General features: G+C 42.9%; 1 protein-coding gene across 3 annotated transcripts in view; it reads left to right on the top strand.

Moving 5' to 3' along the window:
• ETS1 (v-ets avian erythroblastosis virus E26 oncogene homolog 1) overlaps positions 1-26602 on the top strand; it is a 130071-nt gene that overhangs the window by 87610 nt on the left and 15859 nt on the right. For 2 of the 3 annotated variants that reach the window (XM_011934653.1, XM_011934654.1), the window contains 5 exons: positions 9650-9769; positions 10736-10936; positions 14111-14188; positions 15230-15478; positions 19835-20095. In XM_011934653.1, the coding sequence (XP_011790043.1) occupies positions 9650-9769; positions 10736-10936; positions 14111-14188; positions 15230-15478; positions 19835-20095 (909 nt within the window). The remainder of the gene's footprint in view (positions 1-9649; positions 9770-10735; positions 10937-14110; positions 14189-15229; positions 15479-19834; positions 20096-26602) is intronic. The other variant, XM_011934655.1, reaches the window with a different exon arrangement.

Here is a 26602-nt window from a genome sequence, read left to right as displayed (position 1 = left end):
CTTCCTCCTTTCTTTCCCTCTCTCCTTCCTTCTTGGCCAGCTCTCCTCCTCTCTCTGCACCCAGCTCCAGCCTTCTCCCTTGGCGGCTACCCGCATGGCCACTGCACCACCTTCCCAGCCCCCGTTCCTCCTTCCTTTCTCAAAGCCTTTCTTCCTTCTGCCCTTCCCGGGCTAGCTTTGAACGCCTGAAGCCCTCACTGGAAGAGGCCTGTCTCTGTGTTTGTTTCCTGCGTGGGAGGGAGAGGCAGGCCTTGAGAAAACAGTTCAAAAGTGCAGAAAAACTTTACCTCTTCCAGCCTAAATAAACGGGCTCTACTCCATTTGTTTGCCCAGATTTTTCCTTCGCCCATGGAGAAAACTCCTCATCGTACACCTTGCCCAGTCTGGCCTTCTTGGTGATTCTCAGCACCACTCTCCCGATGCTTGTTTTGCCCCCTGACCAAGTGCCAAGTGGGCCCCGACCCGAGGTTTGACCAGGCCAGTTCTGGGTGGGATGTGCAACGGAGCCTGCTGTCGGCAGAGCATCTCAGGGATGGAGGTTCTTCCCTGCTCCAGAAAGAGCTTTTTCTGTAAATGAAAATGTTGGAGAAAATGAAGAAATAAATGTTACCATGCCCCATCATTTTTGCCTCGTTTGGTTTTAATTTTGTGAATAGGTGCAGGGAGAAAACACCTGGCTTTAGTGTCTGAAGATGTAGGATTGAGTCCTTGTTATCTCACTTTACTGGCTTGACAATCTTCGTTAAGTCACCTAAGAAACCTTTGTGAGCTTCGATTTCCTCACCTACATGATCAAGATAATACTACATGTGCTTGTTTTGAAAAATCATACGAGAATATTCAAGAAAACACTTTCTAAAAGATATAGTTCTATTCAAATAGCAGGAATGATAATTATAGGTGGGAGTTAAGTGAAATTAAAATCAATTGGTTAGCCCAATTCACCAGCATCTGCAAGATCTCACAGGATGAGGCCTCAAAGGCTGTTATGTAAACCAGAAGTAGTGGAAGCTGGGATTATAGCAAGATGTAGTTGTCAGATATTCTCCATTGTCTTCCTGGCTGGGGTTATCGTATGTCACGTTGGTACCAAAAGCCTTATGATCCTGTCATGAGAATTTTAGTGAAGGCAGGCAGGAGTTTTCTTCATTCAAAAGTGTAAGATGTGGGAAGAACCAATAGGATGCAATGTGGTTCTCTGCAAAGCCGTGGAGAAGAAGGGGCCCAACTCATTCTTTCCTCCTGAGTAATGTAGAGACCATGGCTCTGTGTTTTTCATGACAAAGAAGTCACACTGTTCTGGGACATTTAGGAACTGTAAAATATGTCATGTGGTGGGAGTCAAGTGTAATTATCTATGCAGGAAATGCTTTGAAACATGTAAAGTACTTTGTAAATGACTTGAAATGATCATTTAAGAAGCTTAAATGATTCTTTAATGTACCCTATTGAGGTGGTCTTTGTACACAGGAATCATAATCTCAATAGCTAAAACTTCCTTTTAAATTGCTTGAGTGTCATTAATTTAGAGGCCCATAAATGACAGTTACAACGCAGCTTGGGTTTTGGCAGATTCCAAACACATAGAAAAGAATTCTCAGCATAAAATTATACCTTTACTTTGTACCATATTGATTCTAAGGTGGAACTCTTAGGATATTTTTACAACCAAAAGGCATCTTAGGTGCATTGGATTCATGTAGTTCTGAAGTGTCATGGCAAACATATTTTAGATGCTGATGGTTGCAAGAAGTATTTTCCCCTTAGTAGACTGGAGGATGCAGAATAGGTAAGAAATTAGTCTATTCTGTTAGAAAAAAAAAAAATGCTGGTTTCAGGGGATGTCAATTTCCATTTATGTCTCAGAATCTGATTTTTGCATTTGTTTTTCTTATTTTCTCAGTCGCTTGTTTGTACCTGGAGAAATTGCCAGATTCCTTCTTGATGCTGCTGTAAGCATTGGGAAATAAAATCTTTTTTTTTAAGTCTATATTTTATAAGATGCTTTTCAGTATAATCATGTAGCCAATGATTTGTTGAGCACCTACTATGTCTTATGCTTTCACATGCATTTTCACATACAGTCCACTTAATCCTCACAGCATGGCAGGTAGAGCATCCTAGAGAATGAAAGCGAGCTTCATCTGAGGGGCTTTGAGACCTGGTTTACATACCTTCACTTGCCAGGCTGCTAGAGAAAAACACATAGTTAGAAGCCTTTCCAGCAGGACACATTCATTCATGTATTTCCTATTTTAGGCCATTTGCCCAATGTTTAGGGTGGGAGATGTGAACTAGTCTAAGGAAAGAGCGAGAAAATTTAGCTACAGGACCCAGGGGGCAGTTCTGCTTTCTGGCTCGGATCCTGGAACGGAAGAGCCTCTCTGGGTTTCCCTGAACACCTGGAATTGATTTGGGTTTTGCTCTGACTTCGAAACATTTGCTGAGGTGGAGGATGGTGGAGGAGGTAGGAAAGAAATAAATCCAGTGATTAAAAATAGCTTGTGCATGTCAGGTGCCTGAACGAATTTGGGAACATGCCTGCAATCCCTTTTGTCTGGCAGGTCTGAACTCCGGCGCTGCCGAATTACAGCTGCTTTCATTTGTTTTTCCTGCTTCCCTACCATGTAATGGTCAAGGGCTCATTGGAACCATGTGTGAGCCTGGTGAGTCACCAAATCCTCAGGACTTCAGTGGTAATAATGTGTTAAAACTCCTTTTGGGGGATGGGGCAGGAGGTGGATGAAGGGAAGAGGGAGAAGTCTGAGGTCACTTCCTACAGATGTTCAGTGTGCTGAGCCCTCTCTACAGGCTTCTTTCTCAGGCCTGGCTGCAGGACCTGAAACCAGCTTCTCCATGCAATTTGGAGCTGCCTTGCAGGAGACCATCTCTTTTGTCTTAGGGCAGCTTCCCTCTGCCGAGAGGCATCTCCTCAGAGTTGGCACGTTGTACCCAAAGAGCGTGCTTTCCCTAGCGGCTGTGTGCTTTGGCAGCAAACCGAGATACTGTAACTTGAGACTGGCTTGCATTTTTGGTCAATCAGGTCACTGGAGGGTGAATTGGGGATTTTCTATGCAGCTTCTTCTCCCTTCTTTGCAGTGGTTTTTATCGGCTGGTGACTTCGAAAGGGTTAGGTATTAAAAGAAGGTCAGAAACCCAGTTGTAAGTTTCCTAACTCATGAGTCTGTTCCAGGTCCCGTGGTATACTATTGTTTGGCACAATAATAGACGGTTTGGTTGGGATGGGTGGCCTCAGCATGGGCACTGAGTCATTTATTGCTTTGCTCTTGCTGGAACCAAGAGTCCTGCATTTCCCCCATTGTGTTGTCACATCATTGGGTTTATGAAAATATAGCCAAGGGGCTGAGGAGGGACATTTGTCTCCCTTCGTTGCATTAACCTTAACCAGAAACTTTGTGGATTATAGCACCTCCCTGAGCTGGAAGTCCTGCCTGCTTGGTTTCTAGTGCCTCTCACAGGAATCGCTTACCACTCCCTTCTACTCTACTTCCACCCCGCATTTATATGAATGAGAGAGGGCAGTAGAGACTGTCTTTCTTTGAGATTCCTTTGCACATTATTCTGAGATCATTAGCTTCTTTATCAGGAGAGTCCTCTTGGAGACCAGTGACCACTTTCCAGGGGTCATCAACTTGAGAAGCAGAGCTATCCGTCAGTGTGGCTGCAGCCATTTCTCTATTTGTCTTGGTCTGAAGGGGTAAAGGTGCCTTATCTCCTACACTGGGACTTGTTCTTGGCAGTTCGACAATGCTCTTACCTTTCACACTGCCCTTTTTTGCTGACCAGAACTCCCAGCCTTTTTATTTTAGTTTTTGCACACTTTAGTTACAGTTGTAAGTTCATGAGGATGTTGACCATTAAGATGAAATATCAACCTTCTGCTTGTAGGAAGTGGAAGTCCATAGAACTGGCTTGCCATCTTGATTTGAAATCATCTCTCTGTGATCTAACACTGGCACTTTCCAGATCATGACAGTGTTGCTTGGAAAGAAGTTCTGTGGTTCAAATGGGCCAATGCATGAAATATAGACCTAGATTTAAGCACGAGAGAAAGTAACTTGAAGCCTTTTTTTTCTTTTTCCTTGAGTTTATTTGCCTTTTATTGAACTTTAACTGTATGATCTCCCTTTATCTAAAAAATATCCTTGTGACAATGAAATATTTGTGGGTGAAATGACTTGTCTGGGATTAGGTGTATAATTCTTCTGCGTGTGTGTATGTGTGTGCATGTGTGTGGAAGATGAAATAAAAACGGGTAGTATTGATAAATGTTGAGTCGAGTTTCTCTCTACCTTTATGTATGTTTGAAAATTGCCAAATAAAAAATGTAAAACTCTATGAGGGATATAGACACCACCTATGAACAGACCTCTTTTAAAAGTGAATTGAGTAAGTGACTTATCCAGTGTGTCTACACTAATGGCGTAAGTGAAATCAGAACCCATAGATTTTGATCAACAAGTTGTCAACAGTGCATGCCCCCCTCTCTCTTTTTTCTTTGTCTTTAGAATCCTATCTTCCAATTTGGAGAACTGTTCTTTTATCCTCTCCATGTGGGCCAGAAGGTTTATTCTTGGTTTACTTTTACTTTAAAAAATATATTTCAGTAAGCCTCTATGTAACAAATTAAACTTCTGTTATATGCAGAGTTACCCATTAGGCTGAGTCAGGGTTGCACATAAACAGAGAAGGAAGCCAGGTTGTCACTTAACCCATTTGCTGCATATGGAAGGAAGCCTCACTTGACTGAGTGCCAGGAAAGGAAAAGATTATAGTTGATTCTGTAAATGGCTGTTAATTATGTTCTTACGGGGCTAGCTGTATGAAACCCTGGGTTTCTTGGAATGGTTTTAAGTTTTTAATCACTCCTAAAATCTTTTAAAGTAAGAAAGGAAAAGTCCCATTTGTTTCTTTCTCAGCTCTGAAAATGTTGGTTTTCCTGGGTATCTGATCCATTTCTGTTTGCAGTGGAATAGAGAGAAAGGCCCTGAACTTTAAGAGTTAGAAGAGTGGCTTCTAGCCACTCTTCTAGATAGTCCCTCATGGCCTTGTGACTTTAGGTCAAGCTCTTGATCTCTCAGGGCCTTGATTTCTTCATATGTGAAATGGGGACCTTGTGATACCTTTCCAGGCCCCTCAGCAGTTCTGTGTTGAGAGGATATGTTGGAGTGGTGTATGTGAAGAGTCTTGGCAAACTGTAAAGCATTTCTCAGGTATAAGGCATATTACTCACTCTTGGTATTTCTTTCATGCTGCTATTGAGTGTGACCATACCCAGCACACATGACTGGTATCATAATCTGATGGGGTTGGGCCCAGTTCAATGGTCATGCAAAACTGGGACATGCACCTTGGATTTCTTGTCCTTGGCTGTATCCCTCATCTCCTAACCCTAGGATCCCAGGTGCTCCAGTCTTCCGGTGATCATTGATTGAGAATGGTGAGAGAATAAACCTGTGAGGTCAGTAAGACCAGATGTCTTGAACTTCTTGCGGAACAAAAGCCACCTAGTGTTTAGATTCTGTGTACCATTGTTGGTAAGAGCCATTCAGTTTCAAATAACTGAAAAGAATGGTATGAAAAGACACATGAAACACCCTGGAAGGGTTCTTGGAAACTGAACAGCTCTTGACTTTGAGTTACACGTAAGTGAATGGAAACCCTTGTTTTACATTTCACTTGAAACATCTATGAGGTGGTTCAGGGTTAGGCCACAATGAAAAATGAGCAGATGTTTCCCCGCATTCAAAATGCCACTAGCTTATTCTTCTGCAGATTCAGGGAAAGCTACCTGCTCACTTCTGTCTAAATACTGTGCAATCTTGTAATGGTTATTTAATCACCAGCTTCTGCACAACTGTCCTTTCGGAGGTCTAGGGGAACTCCTATAAATATTAACTGAAATGTGGGGTCCCAAGGAATAATCAGTGGGCAGGAAATCTAATATAATTGCAATATATTTATGTCCTCATTTTCCAGTGTGTTTAGAATCTCCACTGTGTTGGCATAGTGTTTCTCCAGGGCAGATTCTCAGCATTTTGAAACAAATACGTTATTTGAATTTAAGATATTATAATTATTAGCACAAAGGAGATTTCAGTATTTTTCCATAAAATATAATTAGTTAATGTCTATGGAGGTATTGATTAACTTCAAGACACTGATTCTAAAATTAGAAATATTTTGTACCAAATGTAAAAATATTATAATAGGTAATGAAGTAAAGTATTTTAAGAGTAAAGAGGTATCTGCTTAGGCTAAGTCATGTCAGATTTTCCACCTGTGTAATGATGTTATTATTGTTTTTGATGAATATAATCAACAGAACTGCTACAATCTGCAGACAGCATAAAGGGAATTTTTGAATTAGTATTTTCTATGATGGGTTTATTTTCTATTGAATATACACTTTTGAACATGATCAGTCATCATTTAAGTGCAATGCTCACACAACTGAAAAAGACAATCTTTGCCAACTGTTCACTTACTTAGAGAGGGGAGTTTGACTTTTTTTTTTTAAAAAAACTACAGTTCCACACTTTATAGGATAAAGTTCTGACTTTTATATCCAAATCCTTTGACTCCAAGGACAATGCTGTGTCTTCTCTGGAGCTGATCAAGTCCAAATGCAGGTGTCCTAAGTGGACAGAGATGGTTCCCCTCAGCTGGAATGTGAGCTGTTTTTTTCAGAGATCTAGCACTTGAGTCTCACAGCCAGAGGGGCAGAGCCAGGCACCTCTGACGGGGCCCCAACAGCACGTGGACTGGGCTTGTGGAGGTGGCATTGAGGTGGAAAGGCAAAAGTAATTCTAGCTGCTTTCCTGGGAGAGAACAAGCGAGAACCCAGAAATGCCTGCCCCCTGACAGGAAGCAGAAACCTACGTGGAGAATTGTCAGCTCAGCAGTCCTGTCCAGACCACACTGTCAGGGCATGTGGAGTTATGGGAGCCAGAATCAAGGAACTTCTTTTTCAGGCTTTCTGCTGTCATCCTTGGCTGTCACCTCACACTGGCATCCCACTGTCCTAGCTTTCATGTTGAGAAGATTCTGGGGGCCTCCTAGTCAGTCTCATCCGTCAGTTCCCGTTGCAGCAGAACCACTGCTTGTCCATTTGGCCTGACCTGTATTTTCCACATGTGTTGTCCTGGCCAATTTGCGCCATCAGTAAGGTCCTTTTCATCAAGTCATAAATCTAATGGAGGGAACAAACCCGCACAACAAAACCCACACAGTTCAAGTTCATGAATTCGTGTTGGATGGAGGTGAAGGGAGGAAAGTTGCTTCAAATTTGGAAAAATTTAATTCCCTTAACATTTGTTGATTGACTCGTGTGTTTAGCCGTGTGCTGAGAGCTGAGGCTGCCACAGTTGTCTCTTCTCTCAGAAGCGATACTCCCTGGTTAACTAGAGAGCCCTTTTCTGTAAAGTAAAACTGATTTCTACTCTAAGGGAAGACATTTCTGGACCTGCCGCTGAGCTGTTCTTGGAGGTGTAGAGTGGGGATGGATAGGGAGCAGCCATGAGTTTCTTAGTGACTCATTTGATGATTACTCCATTGTTTGAAGGGCTGGATGTTATGTAATCAACACTCTATCCCCTCCCCCAATTTCTTCCCCCTAACAATCTGGGATTTTCCATCATTCTGTCAACCTTTCTGGAGACATGTTGATTTTTTCCACTAGATTTTTTTGGGTATGTCCAGGGCAACCCAGACTCACCACTCCCTGGAACTTCAGATTCCTCATCATTGGCAAGGCCTGGAAGAGCGGCTAGGGAGCCCTTCTGTTCTTCCAGGGCACAGCCTGGACTCTAGCAGTTTCCTGACAGCATCGCTAAAAGCAAACAGGAGAGAAAGTACCTCCTTTCCTTCTTTTATGCAGTGTAATTTCCACTTAGTTCGACATTCAGAGGCAATATGTTTGCTCCTTTTTTCAGAGATTTATCCTATGTTTTAATTTCATTCAGTCCATAACATATTCTTTATGTCCAGGGAATATTTTTTAACCAACCAAAGTTTAGAAACAGCCAGTTGAAGAATTTCTGTAGTAGCCTTGCCTGAAACTTAGTCACTTTATAAGTCAGTTTCATGGGATACACTGAAGATTCAGGTTTCTAGAAATCACTTCAGTAAAGTGTATCACTGTCAAAAAGTGACAGGAAAGCTAGTAGGGATTCTCAGCTCATGTCTTTGCTTATTCACTTTTTGTGGGAAATTGTGCCTGAGGTGAATTCAGAAGATGTTTAAGTTCAGCTCTATTTATGTACCATCACCGTGAACATGGTCCATAAATACAGGAGGATCTGGATGGACATAGCAGAGATTAAGGTGCATGTAGGTATAGCAAATGATGATACATTTGCAAATCTGCAGGCTGTAATGCCTCACTCTTCTTCACTACTGACACTAACCAAGCTTTATAGATTTTTCATCCTGTATGCACTTCAAGTTGGCTCACTTATGTTGTCTGCCTTGCCACTTTTATAGTCAAAGCCACCATCATCTCTCACCAGGACTGATGTAGTAACTTTCTAAAATGTCTTGCTTATCCATTCATACTCACCTCCTAAACCACTCTTTACAGAACGGGGAAGGGGATCTTAAAGCAAAATGATCTTTTTTAGTTGATGCTGATGTCACTGCTCTGAGGACTACACTTTGAGAACCACTGATCTGGAGTATTCTCTTCTTCCTAAATTCTCATGTATCCTTCGCATCTCAGGTCAAATGTCTGTCTTCTAAGGGAGGCCTTTCCTGTTTCCTTCAGACATCCAGGAATTCCTGTTGCACATGAACGTTGCATCATGTACGTCTTCTTTGAAGCCCTTATTGACGTTGTATTTGAACACTTAACCGTATAAATAGATTTGTAGTGGCTGAATCTACTGCAAGAATCAGATGGCTAGCTCCTGTAGAGACTATTTCTGTGTTGTTCACTGTTGTTTCTTTGACTCCTTGCACAAAGCAAGTGCTAGATAACCATTTGTTGAATGAATGAATGAATATTATTTTCTTTTCATAGGTAACTTAAAGCATGTAGTAACGTTAATATTCTCGGTAAATGTGAAAGACAAGCAGGGACTGTGTATAAATTAGTAGAGGTGTTCAGGAAGAGTAAACACATTTGTTTGTCAGGGATGCAGGACACTTTAGGCCTAGCACAATGTGGAAAGCCCCTTAAGTTTTGCCTGCTCATGCCAGTACAGTGGCTCATGCCTATAATTCCAGCACTTTGGGAGGCTGAGACAGGTGGATCACCTGAGGTCAGGAGCTTGAGACCAGACTGGCCAACATGGTGAAACCCCGTCTCTACTAAAAATACAAAAACTAGCTGGGCATGGTGGCACATGCCTGTAGTCCCAATTACTTGGGAGGCTGAGGCAGGAGAATGGCTTGAACCCAGGAGGCAGAGGTTGCAGTGAGCTGAGGTCACGCCACTGCACTCCAGCCTGGGCAACAGAGCGAGACTCCGTCTCAAAAAAAAAAAAAAAAATTCCTGCCGTGGTGCTCTGGTGAGGATGCTAGCGCAGTTGTTTCTCAGCTTGCCTTCTTACAGTCCATTTGTGATGTTTTATGAGTGGTTCATTACCTATGTAATTTTTGTTATTCATATGCAATTTTTTTCCTGCAGATATGGAGTGTGCAGATGTCCCACTATTAACTCCGAGCAGCAAAGAAATGATGTCTCAAGCATTAAAAGCTACTTTCAGTGGTTTCACTAAAGAACAGCAACGACTGGGGATCCCCAAAGGTATGATTTTGTAGTTGGAAAAAGAGTGATTGGGGTCACACCCTTTGGGAAGACTCATTTTCTCACCTGGAGTGTGTGAGGCAGACGTTACACTAACCACATTGGAGTCAGCAGCTATGGACCATGGCTGCCATCTGTTAGGGCAATCATGACACACACACTGAGGCTGCCCCATCTCCTGGGCTTGTCCCTGCCATCTTGGTATGAGGACAGTGGTCCTCAAACTTGCCTGCTCACTAGAATCACTTCTGGATCTCTTGGAGCAGCTCTGACGTTGGGCAGTACACCTGCTGTCATCTGAACTTCTAAGTGTCATTGGCAGGTACAGCCAGGTTAAACCTCAGGTCATGTACGAAGATTGCAGTTATCAGTACTACAGTGCTACTCAAGGCATGGCTTACCCTAAGTACAGACTTTGCAGAGTATCTGGTATAATACAGGCACCTAATAATGTTATTACCAAGTGCCATTTGAATGACTTACTACTACTAATTGCTACAATTATTACCACTATAATTGGCTAAGATAAAAAATAATTGAGAATAATAGTCTCAAGTATATTATAAGTTAAGAGCAGGGAGAGGCATGAGCAATCTCTTGTTATTATTGCTATTAAAGAAGTCATTTGTTCTCTTGTTCAGGGCTTTAAAAAAGTCCAATGGGAATAAGGCAGTGAAAGAGGAGATTCATGGAAATCTTTGCCTGCAAGGGCAGAGAATACTCACGTGGTACTTTTTGGCTGGCAGTAGTGACCTCCTAGCTGGTGAAATAGAGAAGGCGGAGATGTTGAATGTGGAGGGGAGGGTGATGGAAGGCACTCGGTGTGCAGGCTAGGCTGGTGCTTCCTCATTCGATGAGTAAAGATAGCATTCTCAGCTAAGTTCCGTTCCTTCAGTGTCCTCTCTGAGGCTTGGATAGGAGTTAAGAGCCTGACCTGCTGGATCTTCATCTGATGTCTTTCCTCAGACCCCCGGCAGTGGACAGAAACCCATGTTCGGGACTGGGTGATGTGGGCTGTGAATGAATTCAGCCTGAAAGGTGTAGACTTCCAGAAGTTCTGTATGAATGGAGCAGCCCTCTGCGCCCTGGGTAAAGACTGCTTTCTCGAGCTGGCCCCAGACTTTGTTGGGGACATCTTATGGGAACATCTAGAGATCCTGCAGAAAGGTAAAATGTGGAAACAGGGAGAGGTGGAGGTTATGTGGGGTTGCTGTGAGAGGGGTAGGGGACTCACCCAATGGTGTGACGTCGATGCCTTTCTTTGTGGGTGTCCTATTGTAAGACGTATGTGGGGATGTGCCTGGTACACTGCTCAGCGTACAGCAGGTACTCTTAGATGAGTGTTAATTTCTTTTTCTTCTACATATTGGGGGTCCAGATATTAATCTTCTGCAAGATTGTACCTCTGAAGCTGCTTGGATTGCAACATTCTCATCCAGGTCCTTATCTCAAACTCATGCCCTGTTTGAACAAGCAGTGCCCACAGCCAACCCAAGAATAGTTTGTGTGTGTGTGTGTGTGTGTGTGTGTGTGTTTCTGCAATCTTAATACATACTGCCTTGATGCATGGCCACATAATACCTGATCACATCCCGGGAAAGCTTAGCTTCTGAGAGCATGTTAATAAGACAGATTTCTCTGCCCACTAACTGGATTGGAATTGCAGTAGTGCATCATACCTTTTACATGTGGAGCAGGAACTGGGGTTATATCAGGACGCTGTGTTGCAACCTTGTAATGACATGGCCTCCCCTAACAGCCTCTTCCAACCTTTTTGGACCAAGTGACTCATGTACCACAGTCCTGGCTGAGTATAGAAACAGCAGCAGGCGGCAAACTTGGGTGTTTTTGCGCTTATTTTTCTGATTTTTTCTTAAAATAAATTGCAGTTACCAGCAGTCAGCAGTGTCCTCCAGCTGACTGTAAGCCTAGAAGCCCATTGCCCTCTCTAACCCAGGCCCACCCTTTCCCTGTGGTCACCAGCTCTAACTCTTGGCACAGACGCTGGGGGAGGGGAGCAGAACTCAGGATTAGCACTTTTACCCCACATAATACCTTCCTTTGTTTAAGAATATATTCCACTCTACAGTGCTCAAGAGAGACCCAAACTAGATTTCTCTGTGCTCAAAAGTGTTATCTTTGTTCCTTCTCCTCACCTTCTGTTGAAAAATAAGACATAAAGGAACACAGGAAAGAACTAGGTGCGTCTTTCTGTGGCTGCTTTTACCGAGGATGGCAGGCAGTTGCACAGGCTTCCCCAAAGCACTGGCGTGTTCTCCGTGCACAGACACCCACCCATAGGTGTTGACATGAGCAGCCTGTTTATAGAGGGAAATGATATGGCAGCCTCCTAAAGATCTGATTTGCCTGTTGACTTCTAAACACAATAGCAGATTCCATCAGACTGTGTAACCCAATATATTCTACTAAGAGGCTGTTTTCCTCCATTTATCACAGTGGAGCTGCCAGGTGTTTTGGGCTATCTAAGCCTGTCTCTGATTGTAGTTACAATTAATATCTTTCATGTCTCCTTGTTTCCAAAGTGCTTTCAAATACATTTTCTTTTTGGATTATCAAAATAACCGTGTGAGACAGTAAGGACAAGTCCTATTATTGTCTTTGTCTGTAAAATGAAGCTCAGGCTAGCAATTTCTTCAATATCACTCATCTCCTTAAACTTCATTTTATTTCAACTTTCAATACATGTTTATTTTATTTTATTTGTTTATTTTTTGAGACAGAGTCTCGCTCTGTCACCAGGCTGGAGTGCAGTCGTGCGATCTCAGCTCACTGCAACCTGCGCCTCCCAGGTTCAAGCGATTCTCCTGCCTCACCCTCCCCAGTAGCTGGGACTACAGGTGTGCGCCACCACACCCGGCTAAGTTTTGTATTTTTAGTACAGTTGGGGCTTCACCACGTTGGCCAGGATGGTCTTGATCTCTTGACCTCGTGATCTGCCCGCCTTGGCCTCCCAAAACATTGGGCTTACAGATGTGAGCCACCATGCCCGGCCTCAATATATTTTTATTTAACTTAAAATTTAACATCCCATCCTGTGCTTTTGTATAATAATGTGGACTCCCGGGGGCCTTTTGGCCCCTAAGACTGGTTTGGCCTCGCTTAGGGTAAAGGAAGAATGTAAGAAAATTTAAGAGAATTTGGATATAAGTTAGTATGTTTGAGAGCAAAAGCCGTATCATCCCACCCAATATTCTGGTGAGAGAGGCAGAAAGAATTCTTCCTCTTCAGGTTCAGTTACTTGACGAGATGAGCATGATGTTTGTGCGGAGACTACAGCTTTTGTTCTGTAATTAAACTAAAGCAACACAGCACCAAAAAAACATAGCTCTTTGGGGTGGGGTGGAAGGCCAAACGTACGGGGATGTTTCAATCTGATAAACTGCTAAAGCAAAGTTTAATCATTTTATCTCAACTGGGAACTGTTTTTTTCTGTGCAGGCATAAACTTGTTTTCTCAGCAGACTTTGCTCCTAACAAGCTATCAAATACCTGAGGAAAAACCCAAACCCATACTCTCTTTATGTCAGATTCTTATGGTGAAATATAATCAGACTACTCCATACAAGAATTGGAGGCCATAGCATTTGTTCCAGGGTAATTAGAGGATCCCAGGCTCACTGCAGTGTCGTGCAGAGCTTTCTGGCCACAGGTGCACTTCGTTTCGTCTCCCTTCCTCTCCTTTTCCTAGGGGAGTTGGCATCTGGGCAGGAGCTTGGTTGGGTTGCTCTTCTCTCCCTTTACACAAGCCCAGTCACATTTCACCAAATGGAGTCACCTTACCAGTGTCCTGCTTCTTGTCTGGGCCTGAACTTGAAACCTGAGGGCAATGGGAAAAATACAAAACAAAAACCAGACATCTGTTAGAGGAAATGGAGAATGTAAAATCTACTGCCTAAAGACTGCCATATACTTTTGAGAAGTTTTGAAATTGACCAGTTTGGGGGTTGGGGATCGATCCTGCGAACCTGTGATGCACTCAAGCCTTTGGCTGTAGTGTGGTCGACATACATGCAGTATGAATGCATTGAGAATGAATGCTGAATGCCTTCTCAGCCCTTAGAGATTACTCATGGATTCTCTTTCCAAGATACTAAATCCCATTTTGCCGCTACTGAAATAATAACTTTAGTCATTTTTTTTTGATCTCATGTTTAGACAAGGTCACAGTCAGGATGGACTCAGATACCAACTCAGTTAATGAGTATGCAGATTTCTTAGAAAAGGGGTTGAGATCATTGTGGTCTTTGCATCCAAGATCCTTTTAGGCCAAGCATGACTTGAATATTGACCTCGTTGTTCATTCCCTATCTGTTCATTACAGAGGATGTGAAACCATATCAAGTTAATGGAGTCAACCCAACCTATCCAGAATCCCGCTATACCTCGGATTACTTCATTAGTAAGTTCATTTCTACTCCTTTATAGGAAACTAGGAAAAGATCCCTATCTCCGTCGATCTCAGGCTCGATCTCAGGCTCCTTCATAGTAATTCTATCAAAAATAATATCTTCTTAGATGTAGACTCTTCTTTGTTACTTTATTTTATTATTTTCCACAAAGCACAAAGTTTCAACCTATATACCTGGTTCATTAACCTACCAAATTCCTACACACTGAGATCCCTCTCTGATACCTTCAACCTGAAAGTCCTACACACTGAGATCCCTCTCTGATACCTTCAACCTGAAAGTCATGCAGAGAGACTGCAACTGGAGCCCTGAAACTTTTGTTCTGATTTGGTACTGTTCACTCTGATGGCCAAAAGAGGGTTGGGTTAGGAATTTGATCTTGGCTGTTGTTGTTTCCTTTTTACTAGTGGAGATGACAGCATTTCCTCTAAAATCCTTCTTTAAGAGTGTGCTATGCAGCTTCAAATTCTATTAGAGGAAATACAGCCTTCTCCTTTTTCGTGCAAGATACCGGCCATACTGAAGAGAGAGCCTGAGGGAAAGAATGCCTCTGAGCCTGTTGCACTAATGTAAGCTCTGAGCTATAGGACCATCTTCTCTGATGGCTCTGCTTTTAAAGGGTGTATTAAACAGGTTTTATTTTTTCATTTTATCTTTTTACATGATTACAATTTTTATTCCAGTAACACAATGATGTTAACTACCCTGTGTCAAGAGCTTATTGTGTGGGGAATGTTGTAGGCATTTTACCTATATCCTCATTTCATCTTCATCGCAGTGCTCCGGGAAAGATTGCAATCACCCCCATTTTATAGATGAGAATGTGAAGTCAGGAAATCAATTATCTTGTCAAGGGCCATAGCTATTTAGTAGTGGACAAGGTTAAAACCCAAGCCTTTCTGATTTAAAGTATTTTCCCTTTATTCTCTAAGGAGCTTGTTCCATGTCATACGGCCCCTGTCAGTGGTGAAAAACTGCTTTTTTTAGGTACAAATCTCTCCTCTCTTTAATTGCAAACCCTTTGTTTCCAGGCTATGGTATCGAGCATGCCCAGTGTGTTCCACCATCCGAGTTCTCAGAGCCCAGCTTCATCACAGAGTCCTATCAGACGCTCCATCCCATCAGCTCAGAAGAGCTCCTCTCCCTCAAGTATGAGAACGACTACCCCTCGGTCATTCTCCGGGACCCTCTCCAGACAGACACCTTGCAGAACGACTACTTTGCTATCAAACAAGAAGTCGTCACCCCAGACAACATGTGCATGGGGAGAGCCAGTCGTGGTAGGTCATATTTCTTCTCTAAAAGCTCTTGTGTTTACAAGAATTACCTGACTGTGAGTTTTTTCAGGTTCCATTTTTTTTTCTCATTTATTAGACATGTAGATTCCTCAGTTTCAGCCTTCCCATCTTAGAGTGTCCAGATACTAAGAACTTTCCATCGTGGTGTTTTAGCCAAGTCCATTATTATGACAAAGGCCATGGGGTCCACAGTGAAATCAGACTCAGGCAATCTAAGAAATTAAATGTCTTACTTGGGCAAAATGTTTCTCTCAATTAATAACTCGGGTTGAATTTGGTCACTTCGAAAGGTGTGCTCTATTTTCCTTGAGGAGGACATAATCAAATAAAAATGGTTCAAGTCATCACCCTGGAAAACCCTTGAGCTTAGCGTGTGTCCTGGTGCTCCTCCCAGAGGACTCCTGGGTCTGACTGTAGATCCTAGCTTGGTACCTGGAATGGCCTCTGCTGGCCAGCCTGGGATCTTTAGCCTCCTGTGACTTTTTTGGTTTGGGAAGATACAAGCTGGTTAACCAACGGTTTGTTTGGAACCAGTCATCAGCAGTGTGGTGAAAGTGTGTATTTAGCTAGAGGACCAGGGAAGGAGGTGGCCAGGGGTTTCCAAAAGAAGGTAGTTTTGTTAACATGACTATTATAATAATGATAAAATGTTCACTGTCAGTGAAGAAAATGTTTCAAAATAGGGCAGGCTGACATAGAGCAAAAAAGGTAAAATGCACCCAATCTTTAGAAACAGCACATAAACGCTCAGAGATACAACCTACCTAGTAAAGTGTCCAAACTGTTTTGTTTCTGAGAAAAATGCAGTCTCTTGTAAGAAAGGGTTTGTCTATTTAGCAAGAGCTAGATGATTTCTAAAAAGGTGAAAAAGAGGACTTTTCTGGTGGGTAACTGGGAAAGAATTATAAATGGGAAGAGGAACGGGAGAAAGCTGACAGGTGGGGCTTGGGTCGGATGGCAGGCTGGGGCTGGCCTATGAGTGATTTCTGCTCAGTGACTGACCATATGTGGTACCTATTGTGAGGCTCTTGGAGGAGAGCCCACTGGCACCTTTACTTTGAAGAATCGTGGGTCCTGCACATTGTCATCTTCTTCGAGTATTCAGGCTCACACTTCCTCCCAGCAGGCCTAGGGATCACCAGCAAGCCCTGCAGAGGGAAAGTCCCTGCAAAATCAGAACCCTCCATCTTCCTTCTTAAGGCCCCAGGGTGTTTGTGTTTCAGACCGAAGGGGATGGGTGGGACCAGTCGGCCTTCCCCTTTCTGGCTCTTTTTAATTTTGGGTGCGTGTCTATTTAAATACATACACACAAGTCTGTGTATATGTGTTTCTTTTTTATGGGGGGGTCACAGCATTAAAACGACTTTCTTCCTTGTGGGACTTTCTGTACATCTACACGGTGAGGCCAAGCCTGTGGGTTTGGGCTCGGCCATGTTGTAACTTTGGGTAGATCTCCTGTCACATTGTTTTGAAATTGCATCTGGCTTTGCATTTGTGTAATTGTCTCTTCTCTCTCTCCTTTCCTTCGTTCTTGGTTTTGGTCCCCGCCACCCCTCCAACCCCAAACTAATGACTATGGACCAAAAGTGACCCTTACAAAGAGACATGAGGTATTTCTTTCTGGCTCCACTCTTCTTCCCTCCCTCCAAGTTCAGGCCACAAAAACTTGAGGGGAAGACGATTTTGTGCAGGGCTGTTTTCTGCATGTTAGAAGTGCTGCAAACAGGGCCTATGCAAAGGGCCATTGAATCTGAGATGCTGTGATTGGTCTAGACTGAAAGCATTACTGTTAGCCGATTGTTATTTATACTAATCATAGTACAGTATTCACAGGCTGCATTACAGCATACAGAGTGCTTCTATGCCCCACTTATGTGGGCCCTAAGGACTGTCTTTGTACGAGTCTGCTCAGTGGGTGGCTGGGTGCTGTCCCTTCTTCTGTATTGAGTGCTCTGAGGTCTGTTCGGTGGAGTCAGATAGCTTTGGAAGGAGTTTGCCGAGGCCCTTCTCAGAAAGTCTGGCTGGTGGACAGTTTAGAGAACACAGGTTTTCCTGCATGAGCACCGCAGCATAACGGAGTATCTAATCCAGTTGGATTCTACCCATTTTTGGATAAAATACCCGTAAATGAAGGTTCCCAGCACCAGGGTTGTGAAATCGAGCTCAAATGAAAGCTGCCTACTGCTGTAAACCACAGCTCTCAACAGGGTTGCATTTGCCTCATGTTTGGGGGGGTTGCCAGAGACTGGTTCTGGCTTGGTTTAGCCCCCTTGCTTATTGGGAGTCCTTGGAAACTCTACTATCTTGCTTGTGAAAATTGTGATCTCCTTTTACTCCAAGTATAAAATTGGCTGATAGAGATGGAATCATTTCGGAGAGACTTTAGCATAAATACTATCAACTTGGTGGGGTGTTGATGAAAATATAAATTCTCCTTCTTAGGCTTTTGGTATGTTCGTCTCAAAGAGAAAATAAATGGCCATGAAGATCAGTAGCTGGTATGAACAAATACCTTTTTATGAGATGCCACAAAATTTCCTGTTCTGCTAAAACAAGGCTTTGACATTCTGGTTGTAGGCTGTTTCATTGAATCATTTAGTGTAAATTTCTTGAAGAGAAAATTAGATTATTTCTAAAAAGGTGAAAAAGATGACTTTCTGCTGGGTAAATGGGAAAGAATTATGAAGAAATATATATTCATTTTTAATAAGAATGAAGAGGTGCCCTTTTGATAGTGGACTGGGTGGGCCAGACTGATAACTCCATGAAGCCCTTCAGTTTACTTTCCAGAGATAACCCTCCTGTGAATGGGTGAGTGGAGGAAGGAATGAGATGAAATGGATGACACCAGCTTTCTGTTGAAAGCAGTTCTGGAGGGGTCAGGAAGTAGAGAAAACCTACAGCAGTGGATGTTACAAAAAGTACACACTCAACCAAATGCGTTTTATCCAGATCTTTAAACAATGTTGGGAGCAACATATTTTCCTGTATATTTAATTTAGGTTTGGGCATCTGTTCATGTTTGATTTTGATTGTTTTAAGCAATCTGCACTGTCATGGAGAAGACAATACACTGGGAGCACACTAATATGAAATTGTACGAGTCAGCCTTATTCTGGGATTTGAAATTTATAGATCAATCACCCCTGAACAGTTAAGAGTTGATTTACGGATATTTCTACGTAAATATTTGTCACATCCCTTTGCCTTTTTTGGCCTGTGCTGAATTGAGGTGACCATCTAGTCTCCCATGATTTAACTTAGGTTACTTGAAAAGTATCTGAAAGTTGCATATAAAAACCATTCCTGTGAGCCTTTTTAGCTCTTAGATGCGTTTGTTTTCCTCCAAAACATTTTTTTTTTTTTTGCTAGCCTCCTTTTTAGTGGCATTTTTACCAATGGAAATTTCTCCAGGAGCTATTGTGCAATCATAGCAGCTGTTTATAACCTGGTTTGGGAAATTAATGAACTTGCATGATCTTGTGGTCAGTTAAGAATGCCTTAAGCAACTCACACAGTAAAGGATTTCTGACACTGCTGTGGACCTTAACTCTTTAATAAACCTTTTAAGTATTGCCTATACTTTTCCAATGAAGTTTAAATTTCAATACATAATTTTACTTGGAGAGGATAAAGAATATGGTTTTCTGTTTAGAAGAGTGATAGTGTGTGTGATATTTTAAAATCTCTTGGGAAAAGCATCTTATACCATCTTACTCTATTTGAAAAGGCATAGGGTCAGTTCATATATTTTATGTTAAAATAGTATTTGGGAAAAATGCTAAGAAAATAGCACTTTAGTTCCAAGGTCAAAAAAGGCTAATCTGCTCTTAGTCTAATGGGATTCTTTTTTCTTATGACCAAAATATTTTCCAAACTGGGCCTTTTGAAATCATCTCATTGGCTTGAGTTGGAGTGTGGAATTCAGCCTGACATTGCTCCGATTTCTTCATTTATTCATTGGGCCTACAACATCAGCCAGAAATCGTATCATAACATGTGTGATCCTCAGCTTCTAGATTTCTGGCTTGAGAACTCTTGAGGACCCAAACATTACTCTGACAGATGTGAGCAGCGTTTGACTCTGACTCTCTGTACTTGGAATTCTCAAACCAGGCAGCAGAGTGGCCGTGGACCCTCAGATGGTGGCCTGGTGCAGCCCCTTTCCCCAGAGTAAACCCATGACCCCTGAAGCTTCCATTCCCATTCGCCTCTCCCTTCTTCTGTCCCTCCTGCAGATCTGATTAGCAATCTGTCCTCCATAAGAGGGTTTTTACAGTTTTTTTTTTCCCACTCCCTCCTCCCCTGTCCTCTTCCTACCTCCTCCTTTACCTCCAGGTAAACTCGGGGGCCAGGACTCTTTTGAAAGCATAGAGAGCTACGATAGTTGTGATCGCCTCACCCAGTCCTGGAGCAGCCAGTCATCTTTCAACAGCCTGCAGCGTGTTCCCTCCTATGACAGCTTCGACTCAGAGGACTATCCGGCTGCCCTGCCCAACCACAAGCCCAAGGGCACCTTCAAGGACTATGTGCGGGACCGTGCTGACCTCAACAAGGACAAGCCTGTCATTCCTGCTGCTGCCCTAGCTGGCTACACAGGTAGGCGCCCTCCCGCTGCTTAGGCCAACTCCGTCTGCACGTTTCTGTGGGTGGGATCCTTCCTGGAGGGCACGGTGCACCTCTGGCCAGAGACGACGACAGACTCCCTTTTGCAGGGCAGCGGGGAGAAGTCTCTCTAAGAATTCTTTAGTCTCTCTAGCCACTCTGCTTGTGAATAGCCATTGATTTTTGGAAGCAAATAGTATCATTCTCTTCAAAGGGATCATTTCCAAGAATGGTAGGAAACATATTTTGGTGTTTTTCCATGTCTGGGGGAAGGGAACTGTGATGATTTGGTGTTCCTGGAAACTCTGTCTAGTGGCCTGGCATCAGGGGATTTTTCCTGGTCTGCTCTTGGGAGGTCTTTCTAAATACAAAATCAGCAGTAGCATCTCTCAAAGGCACAACTGAATGGCCTCCACACTGGACTCTTCTGCAGCACCGTTCTCCTTAGGCCAGCTGTTCAAATGTGGGAGCAGTGTCCTCAGTGACACTACGCCCTGTCCACATCCATCCTGGCCTATAGAGAAGACCCCTTCTCTCACTCGACTTTATGGTTATGATAGTGATGAGTGAAGAAAGGCCATAGAGAAAGGAAGATGTAGGTTGAGAGCTTGAGCTTTGATTTGGTAGTAGAGCAAAACAATTCTTTCTTCAAATGGGTTGTAGCACATCTTGCTACTTAACCAGAAAAACATATGGAGAGTATAGCTGAGAAATAGCCAAGGAATACTAATGTGTTAATCATCAGATCTCTTTGTAAGATTGCAGTGTTTTCTAAAAATTAGAAAGTGTATTGTGAGTAGAGCTTATTTTAAAGTAGCTTTGATTACTCAGATGTGGTCTAGGCCTTTATTCTCTTATAATTCTCTCCACTCTGGATGCGTTTTCGTGTAGGGACCCTTTGTGTGGATGATGACAAACAGCAAGATCTGTGTTTCTCTTGAGGTATCTGTCTCATCTTTAGAGTATGCTGAATCCTCATTTTTGCATTCAGGAAAGCCTTAGGTCTTTTAAGAAGAAAACCAGTGACCTTTGAAAACAACTCAAATGCTTGAAAACTTACTCCCCCTTCAGAGATCAGGTGTATCTCTCTTATGCTGCATTCCACATAGCTCCTAGTGCAGTTCATTGCATGAGCAGTGCTCAGGAATTATGTCTACAGGTTGGGGAAGCAACAAGGTCAAGGCCAGGAATGGAACTCAAAGGCCCTTACTTTATTCTTTCTACAATACCCCCGTGGTCTTTGCTTGAACATGGCTAGCGTGTAGGAACTTACTACTTTTCAAGGGAGTCCTTTCCCATCTCTGGAAGAAGATTATTAGGAAGTATATTCATTTCCATTAGAAACATCTGGGGTGAGGAAAAGTATATTAAGTCACTCTCAGGATGTACAAGAGTGCCAGCTCATGCAGTTATACCTGTTAGGGGTTAAAGAACTAGACTGCACTTGAATATAGCGATAAAGGAAGGGAGACGTGCTGCTTAATAGGGAAGAGAAAGGAAAGGCAGAGGTAGCTCTCAAATGACTTTGTGGCCTTGCAAGGTAGACTTTATCTCTAACTGCCAGTGCTTGCTTCTGTTTTTGTGGTGCAGGGGAAACTATGCTCTAGGTCTGACTTATGTCTGGATAGATTGATAGTTGCCTGCCCACCCTCTCCTCTGCCCTTCCTTCCTTCCTTCCTTCCTTCCCTCCTTCCCTCCCTCCCTCCCTCCCTCCCTCTCTCTCTCTCTCTCTTTCTTTCTTTCTTTTCTTTCTTTTCCTTCTTTCTTTCTTTCTTTCTTTCCTTCTTTCTTTCCTTCCTTCCTTCCTTCCTTCCTTCCTTCCTCCCTTCCTCCCTCCCTCCCTCCCTTCTGTCCTTCTTCTCTCTCTCTCTCTCCCTTTCTCTCTTTCTTCAGACATGGGATAAGGGAGTAAAACATTTAGTGAGTAGAAGAAAAGGGGTGGTGATTATCACTTAAAAGTCTCAAAGACTGAAGTAACCATTTTAATGAAAAATCATTTTTGAAGCATCTTACCATTTAATTATTTCTCCTTGACAATTGCAATTTCACTTTTTATACTATCTCATGTGGTGGTGAGAATAATAGTCCAGAAAACAGAAGTCCTCTGTGTTTCCTCCCAACTCTAACACTCTGTGTGGTTTTAGGCAAATTTACCTTGTTACCGTTTTCTACTTTTAGTGAAGTAGAAGTGTTCATTCTTGTCTCGGTGGCAGGAAATCTGTGAAAATGTAATTGAATTAAACCAACTAATTAAATAAATGAATGCTGAACATTGTGCTAGACATAGAGGGAAAAACCCTCAATTATAACAATTCAATTATTTCAGCAAATGTCTGAGCGTATATTGAGTGCAGAAAAGTGAATATGAGGGCTCACTGTCTCCTTGAATTCAAGATATTTTAAATATCCTTAGACTTGAACTGGATTCTCCTGTTATTGTGGTCTGAATGAAAGTTGGGATTTGTTAGGTATGTGAGGAGCAACCCACATTTTAGTGTTTATTTTTTTCCTTTAATTGGTACCTGATGAACACCTCCTGCCTGTACTGCAAACTCTGAGGGTGATCTCACACCTTCATGGTGCCCCCACCAGCCTCATTTAAGATGCATCCTAGGGAATAGGGAAGCGGATGAAATGTGCCCATATAGCCTCATCCACCACCTGAGGCAGTCACTAGAGTGCCTATAAATGGGTGTCTAGCTTTATGCAGACATGTTAAAATGAGCTGAAATTTGCAAAAGTACTATGGAAAGCAGAAATCATTGTATACACTTGTTGGCAATACATTTTATTGCTTGTAAAAGTTACACTTACTTGCTCAGGTTCTGCTCAACTTTTCTGTATGTTCCCTTAAAATTTGATTGCTCCAGAATATGTTTGGCCACACAGTAGGGGTACACATGGCTCTATGTCACTATTACTTGGCCTGAACTAAAGGGTGCATGCTTAGATTCTCCAAGCTGGGAAGAGCATCCATCTTCCTGCCGTTGCACCAGAAGTCTGGGTCTTTGTCCATATCACCTCCAAAGGAATACATTTTACTTCTTGATAGGATGTCTTTCTTACTGCACTGTAAGTGTGGAAATCAGTTAGAAACTGAATTTTCACATTCTCTTGCACAGCTACATTCTTCCTCCAAAGATAAGAGAATTGCATCAACCTTCACTGGGCTCCCATAGCAACTTGTTAAATTAGGTCAAGATGCGGGGGCAGATAACATGGCTTGAAAGCCTGCTTGTTAGCTGAGTTAAGAATACATCAAATGCAATGTTGGCTTCCGCCAAAATGTACCTCCTTACCTTACTGTGAACTGTTTACGGTTATCAAGCTGATACCATCAGAAAGCTCCATTTTCTTTTGTTCGAAGATACATTATGAACCCCTTCTAATTACAACACAGTCCTAGAGAAGTAGCCCAATGTTTTCTATATACATTTTATAGACCTAAGCAAAACGCTTTCCAAGTCCTTGAAAAACATAGGCGTCTCTTCTTCCTCTTGCTTTTCCATTTCAGTAGGTATAGAATAATATAGTAGGTTGTCACATAGTAGTGTCTCTTCCTCTCAACCCCTCTAGTCCCATTTCATAGATGATGAAACTCAGGCACACAAAAAATGACTTATTCAAGGCCATGTATGTAATTGCATTCTGCACAGAGGTAGCTTCTGAATTGAATCTTAAGCACCAAATGTCTCAACTGAATAGAAAATCTTTTCTTCATATTAGAGAATGAGAGTACTCCTTGGTTATTACAGTTGCCTGCCTAGACTGATCAGGACCTTGTCTCCCTCTTGTCACTAATGAACACTATGTGTATGTGGGTTAGGGGTATGTGGAAGGGAGGAGAGCTGGCCTTGGCTTCTGTCCAGAATTATTGACTTATAAATCACCTTTATTGAACTTCATTCCAGATTGTCATTCATACCCACAGATAAGGAGTCCTATCACTTCTGCAGCTGTATTTGAGCAGGTCTGGTGGTAATGCCCTTATCAATGTCTAGGTGTGTTCTCAGTCTTTGATTTGCAATTGCGAATGAAGTGGTTTTCTTGTTTTCTAGGAGCCTGAAAAAGGCTAAACCCAAAGCCATTCATTAACCATAATGAAATTATGTTTTATGGTTATGGTGTTACACAGATTTATAAATAGGCAGTTTCCTTAAGGCTAAATTTGAGACTATCTGGAATTCAACCTCCAAGTTTTTTGTGTGTGTGAGACATCACACACACACACACACACACACACACACACAAAAGGTCTTGCAGAAAAAGAAGCCCCGTACATTCTCCTCTAGGTCCTCTCAAATTGATTCCGCCCTGAAATAAATCCTCTTCTTTTCATTTCATAGATGACTTTAGAGCCAGTCTAAAGTCACACAATAAGAAAGTCCCAGGGCCAAGTCCAGAACCTTAGGGTTCTGGCTCTTAGTTGAGTTTTAGGGTTCAGTAACCCAAAACTACTGCTAAAACATGTTTTTGAAGATAAACAACTTTACTGCAAAAGGAAGTGCTTCAAAGCCCTTCAATTCAGAATGAAATCTGAGATTTGGCAGCATTCGCTGAAATCACAGTTTTCTGAAGGAAAGCTCGATTGCAAAATAATCTCAACGTATTCAGGTACAGACAACAACTGAGGAAACTTTTGGTATGAGCCTAAGTTAGTGATAAGGAAAGAGTAAAAGCAGGTTACCAGTGCAGTGTGAATTTGTGCTGCGGGCATGTTGATTAGGCACAGTGTAGAGCCTTTTAATTTGGGGGGATTACTGGAGCCAAGCTCTGGAATCTAAAGTCTCTCCATGTAAATGCTGTTGCGTAAGACAGTGTAAACTGGCTAAAGTCAGGCCCCGAGAAGTTAGGGCGCTTCACTGAGGTCTGCAGGCCAGGCAAAGCCGGGACTGGCTTCCAGGCTTGCTGAAGCCATCGCAGCCTCTATGTAGAGCATCCTTGGGCACCTGGCTGGGTAAGAGGAAAAGAGCTTGGGAATGAGAAGGGCGGAAACAAAGTGTCTTCCCTCTGTTACTCAGAGGCTGCTGTAATTAACCAGTTGCAGGAAACTGGCAGCCCCCTCAGCTTCAATAGAGCCTTCATGTCAGCCAGCAGCTGAGACGCTGGCAGGGATTCCATTCACTGTGCTGGGTTTAGCAGTGGATCCTAAAGGGATGCCTGGCGTGGACCTGGGGATCTCCGTGGAGCAGTAGACTCACATGCTGCTCAGTTATATGACTGATGGGAAAGTACTTTGGAGCATGGAGGAGGAGAATTCCCGGGAAGATATGAACTGGTTGGGAGGCAAAGCTGTTTTCTATTGCCTGTGAGTAATTTCACTGTTTCTGCCTCCTACCTAATTAGTTTTGCATGAATTTTTCTTAATCATCTGCTACCAGTAGAAAAAGATCACGTGGTAAAAGGATTCGTCCTTACTGTGAACTTTTTTTCTTTTTTTCTAAATGTCTTTTTAAAAATGTGGAAAGTGGTGATTCCCTATTTCTGTCACGGCTTTTGAAGATTGCAACTGGCTGAACCACCTTAGTGTCTTGATTCAGCTGTGGTAATACCTTGCAAGCAGTCTTCGGACAGAAGAGCTCTGTTCATCCTGTACAATGTATCTCGAACCCTGGTGCTGTTTACAACTCTCTGAGGCCTAAAGGGTGCCTGGATTTTGGACACCAGAAGACTCACAGGTTGACCCCTCTGTTCTGGGTGTAGCCCACTGCCTGTTTTAGAGGAGGAGTCTCTGAGTCTTTGATTTTTGGGGTCACTGTTTCTTTAATAAAGTCTCACTACAAATAATGGAATTGGGTGGTGACTGTTCTGGAATTCCACTCTGTCTCCAGTTTGAAGCTCCACCTTTGGAGGAAGCAAAATGTTTCCATTGAGCAGAATGCAGCCAGCGTGCTGCTGAGACATCCACACCAGTCTTCATTGCCTTTAAACAACAGGCCTTGGAAACTCCCCATCACCTCTGTCGGGAAAGGCCCTGCCAGGTGTCCCAGATGACCCTGCTTTTGCCCCCTTGGCACTTCTTTCTTTTCCTTGAATGGCCTCCCCTGCTGCAGAGAGTTAAGCAGCTGCTGCTCTGTGTAGAGGCTCATTCAGGAGAAGCTCTGCCCCTCCTGTCCTCCCAAAGTGACTTGCATGTGACGCCTGCAGGTTGGAGCACTCATAAACACCCCGTCAGTCACTTGGGAATGTCTGCAGGTAGAAGTCCAGGGTAAACACAAGAAAGAGTGGTCATCCCATGTGGTTTTACCAGGGGCAACATTCAGGGGCTACCCCTGTAGAATTCAGAGCGTGGAGTCAGACCCTGCCAACGAGCAGCTGTGTAACCTTTGGCAAGCTAACATCTCTGTGTCTCTTTCGTCATCTGCAAAATGGCAGTAAGAATAGTTTCTATACCATAGGCTTGTTGTGAGAACTAATGAATTAGTTTATGAGAGCGCCTGGAGCAGTGCTGGGTATACAGAAAGCTAGGCTCTAAGTGTTAGCTGTCACCTCCATCCATAG

Source organism: Colobus angolensis, unplaced genomic scaffold, assembly GCF_000951035.1.
Source record: "Colobus angolensis palliatus isolate OR3802 unplaced genomic scaffold, Cang.pa_1.0 Scaffold137, whole genome shotgun sequence".
In the NCBI taxonomy this organism is placed as follows: domain Eukaryota; kingdom Metazoa; phylum Chordata; class Mammalia; order Primates; family Cercopithecidae; genus Colobus; species Colobus angolensis.
The sequence above is the reverse complement of the archived record's forward strand: the minus strand, read 5'-3'. Positions and strand labels throughout refer to the sequence as shown.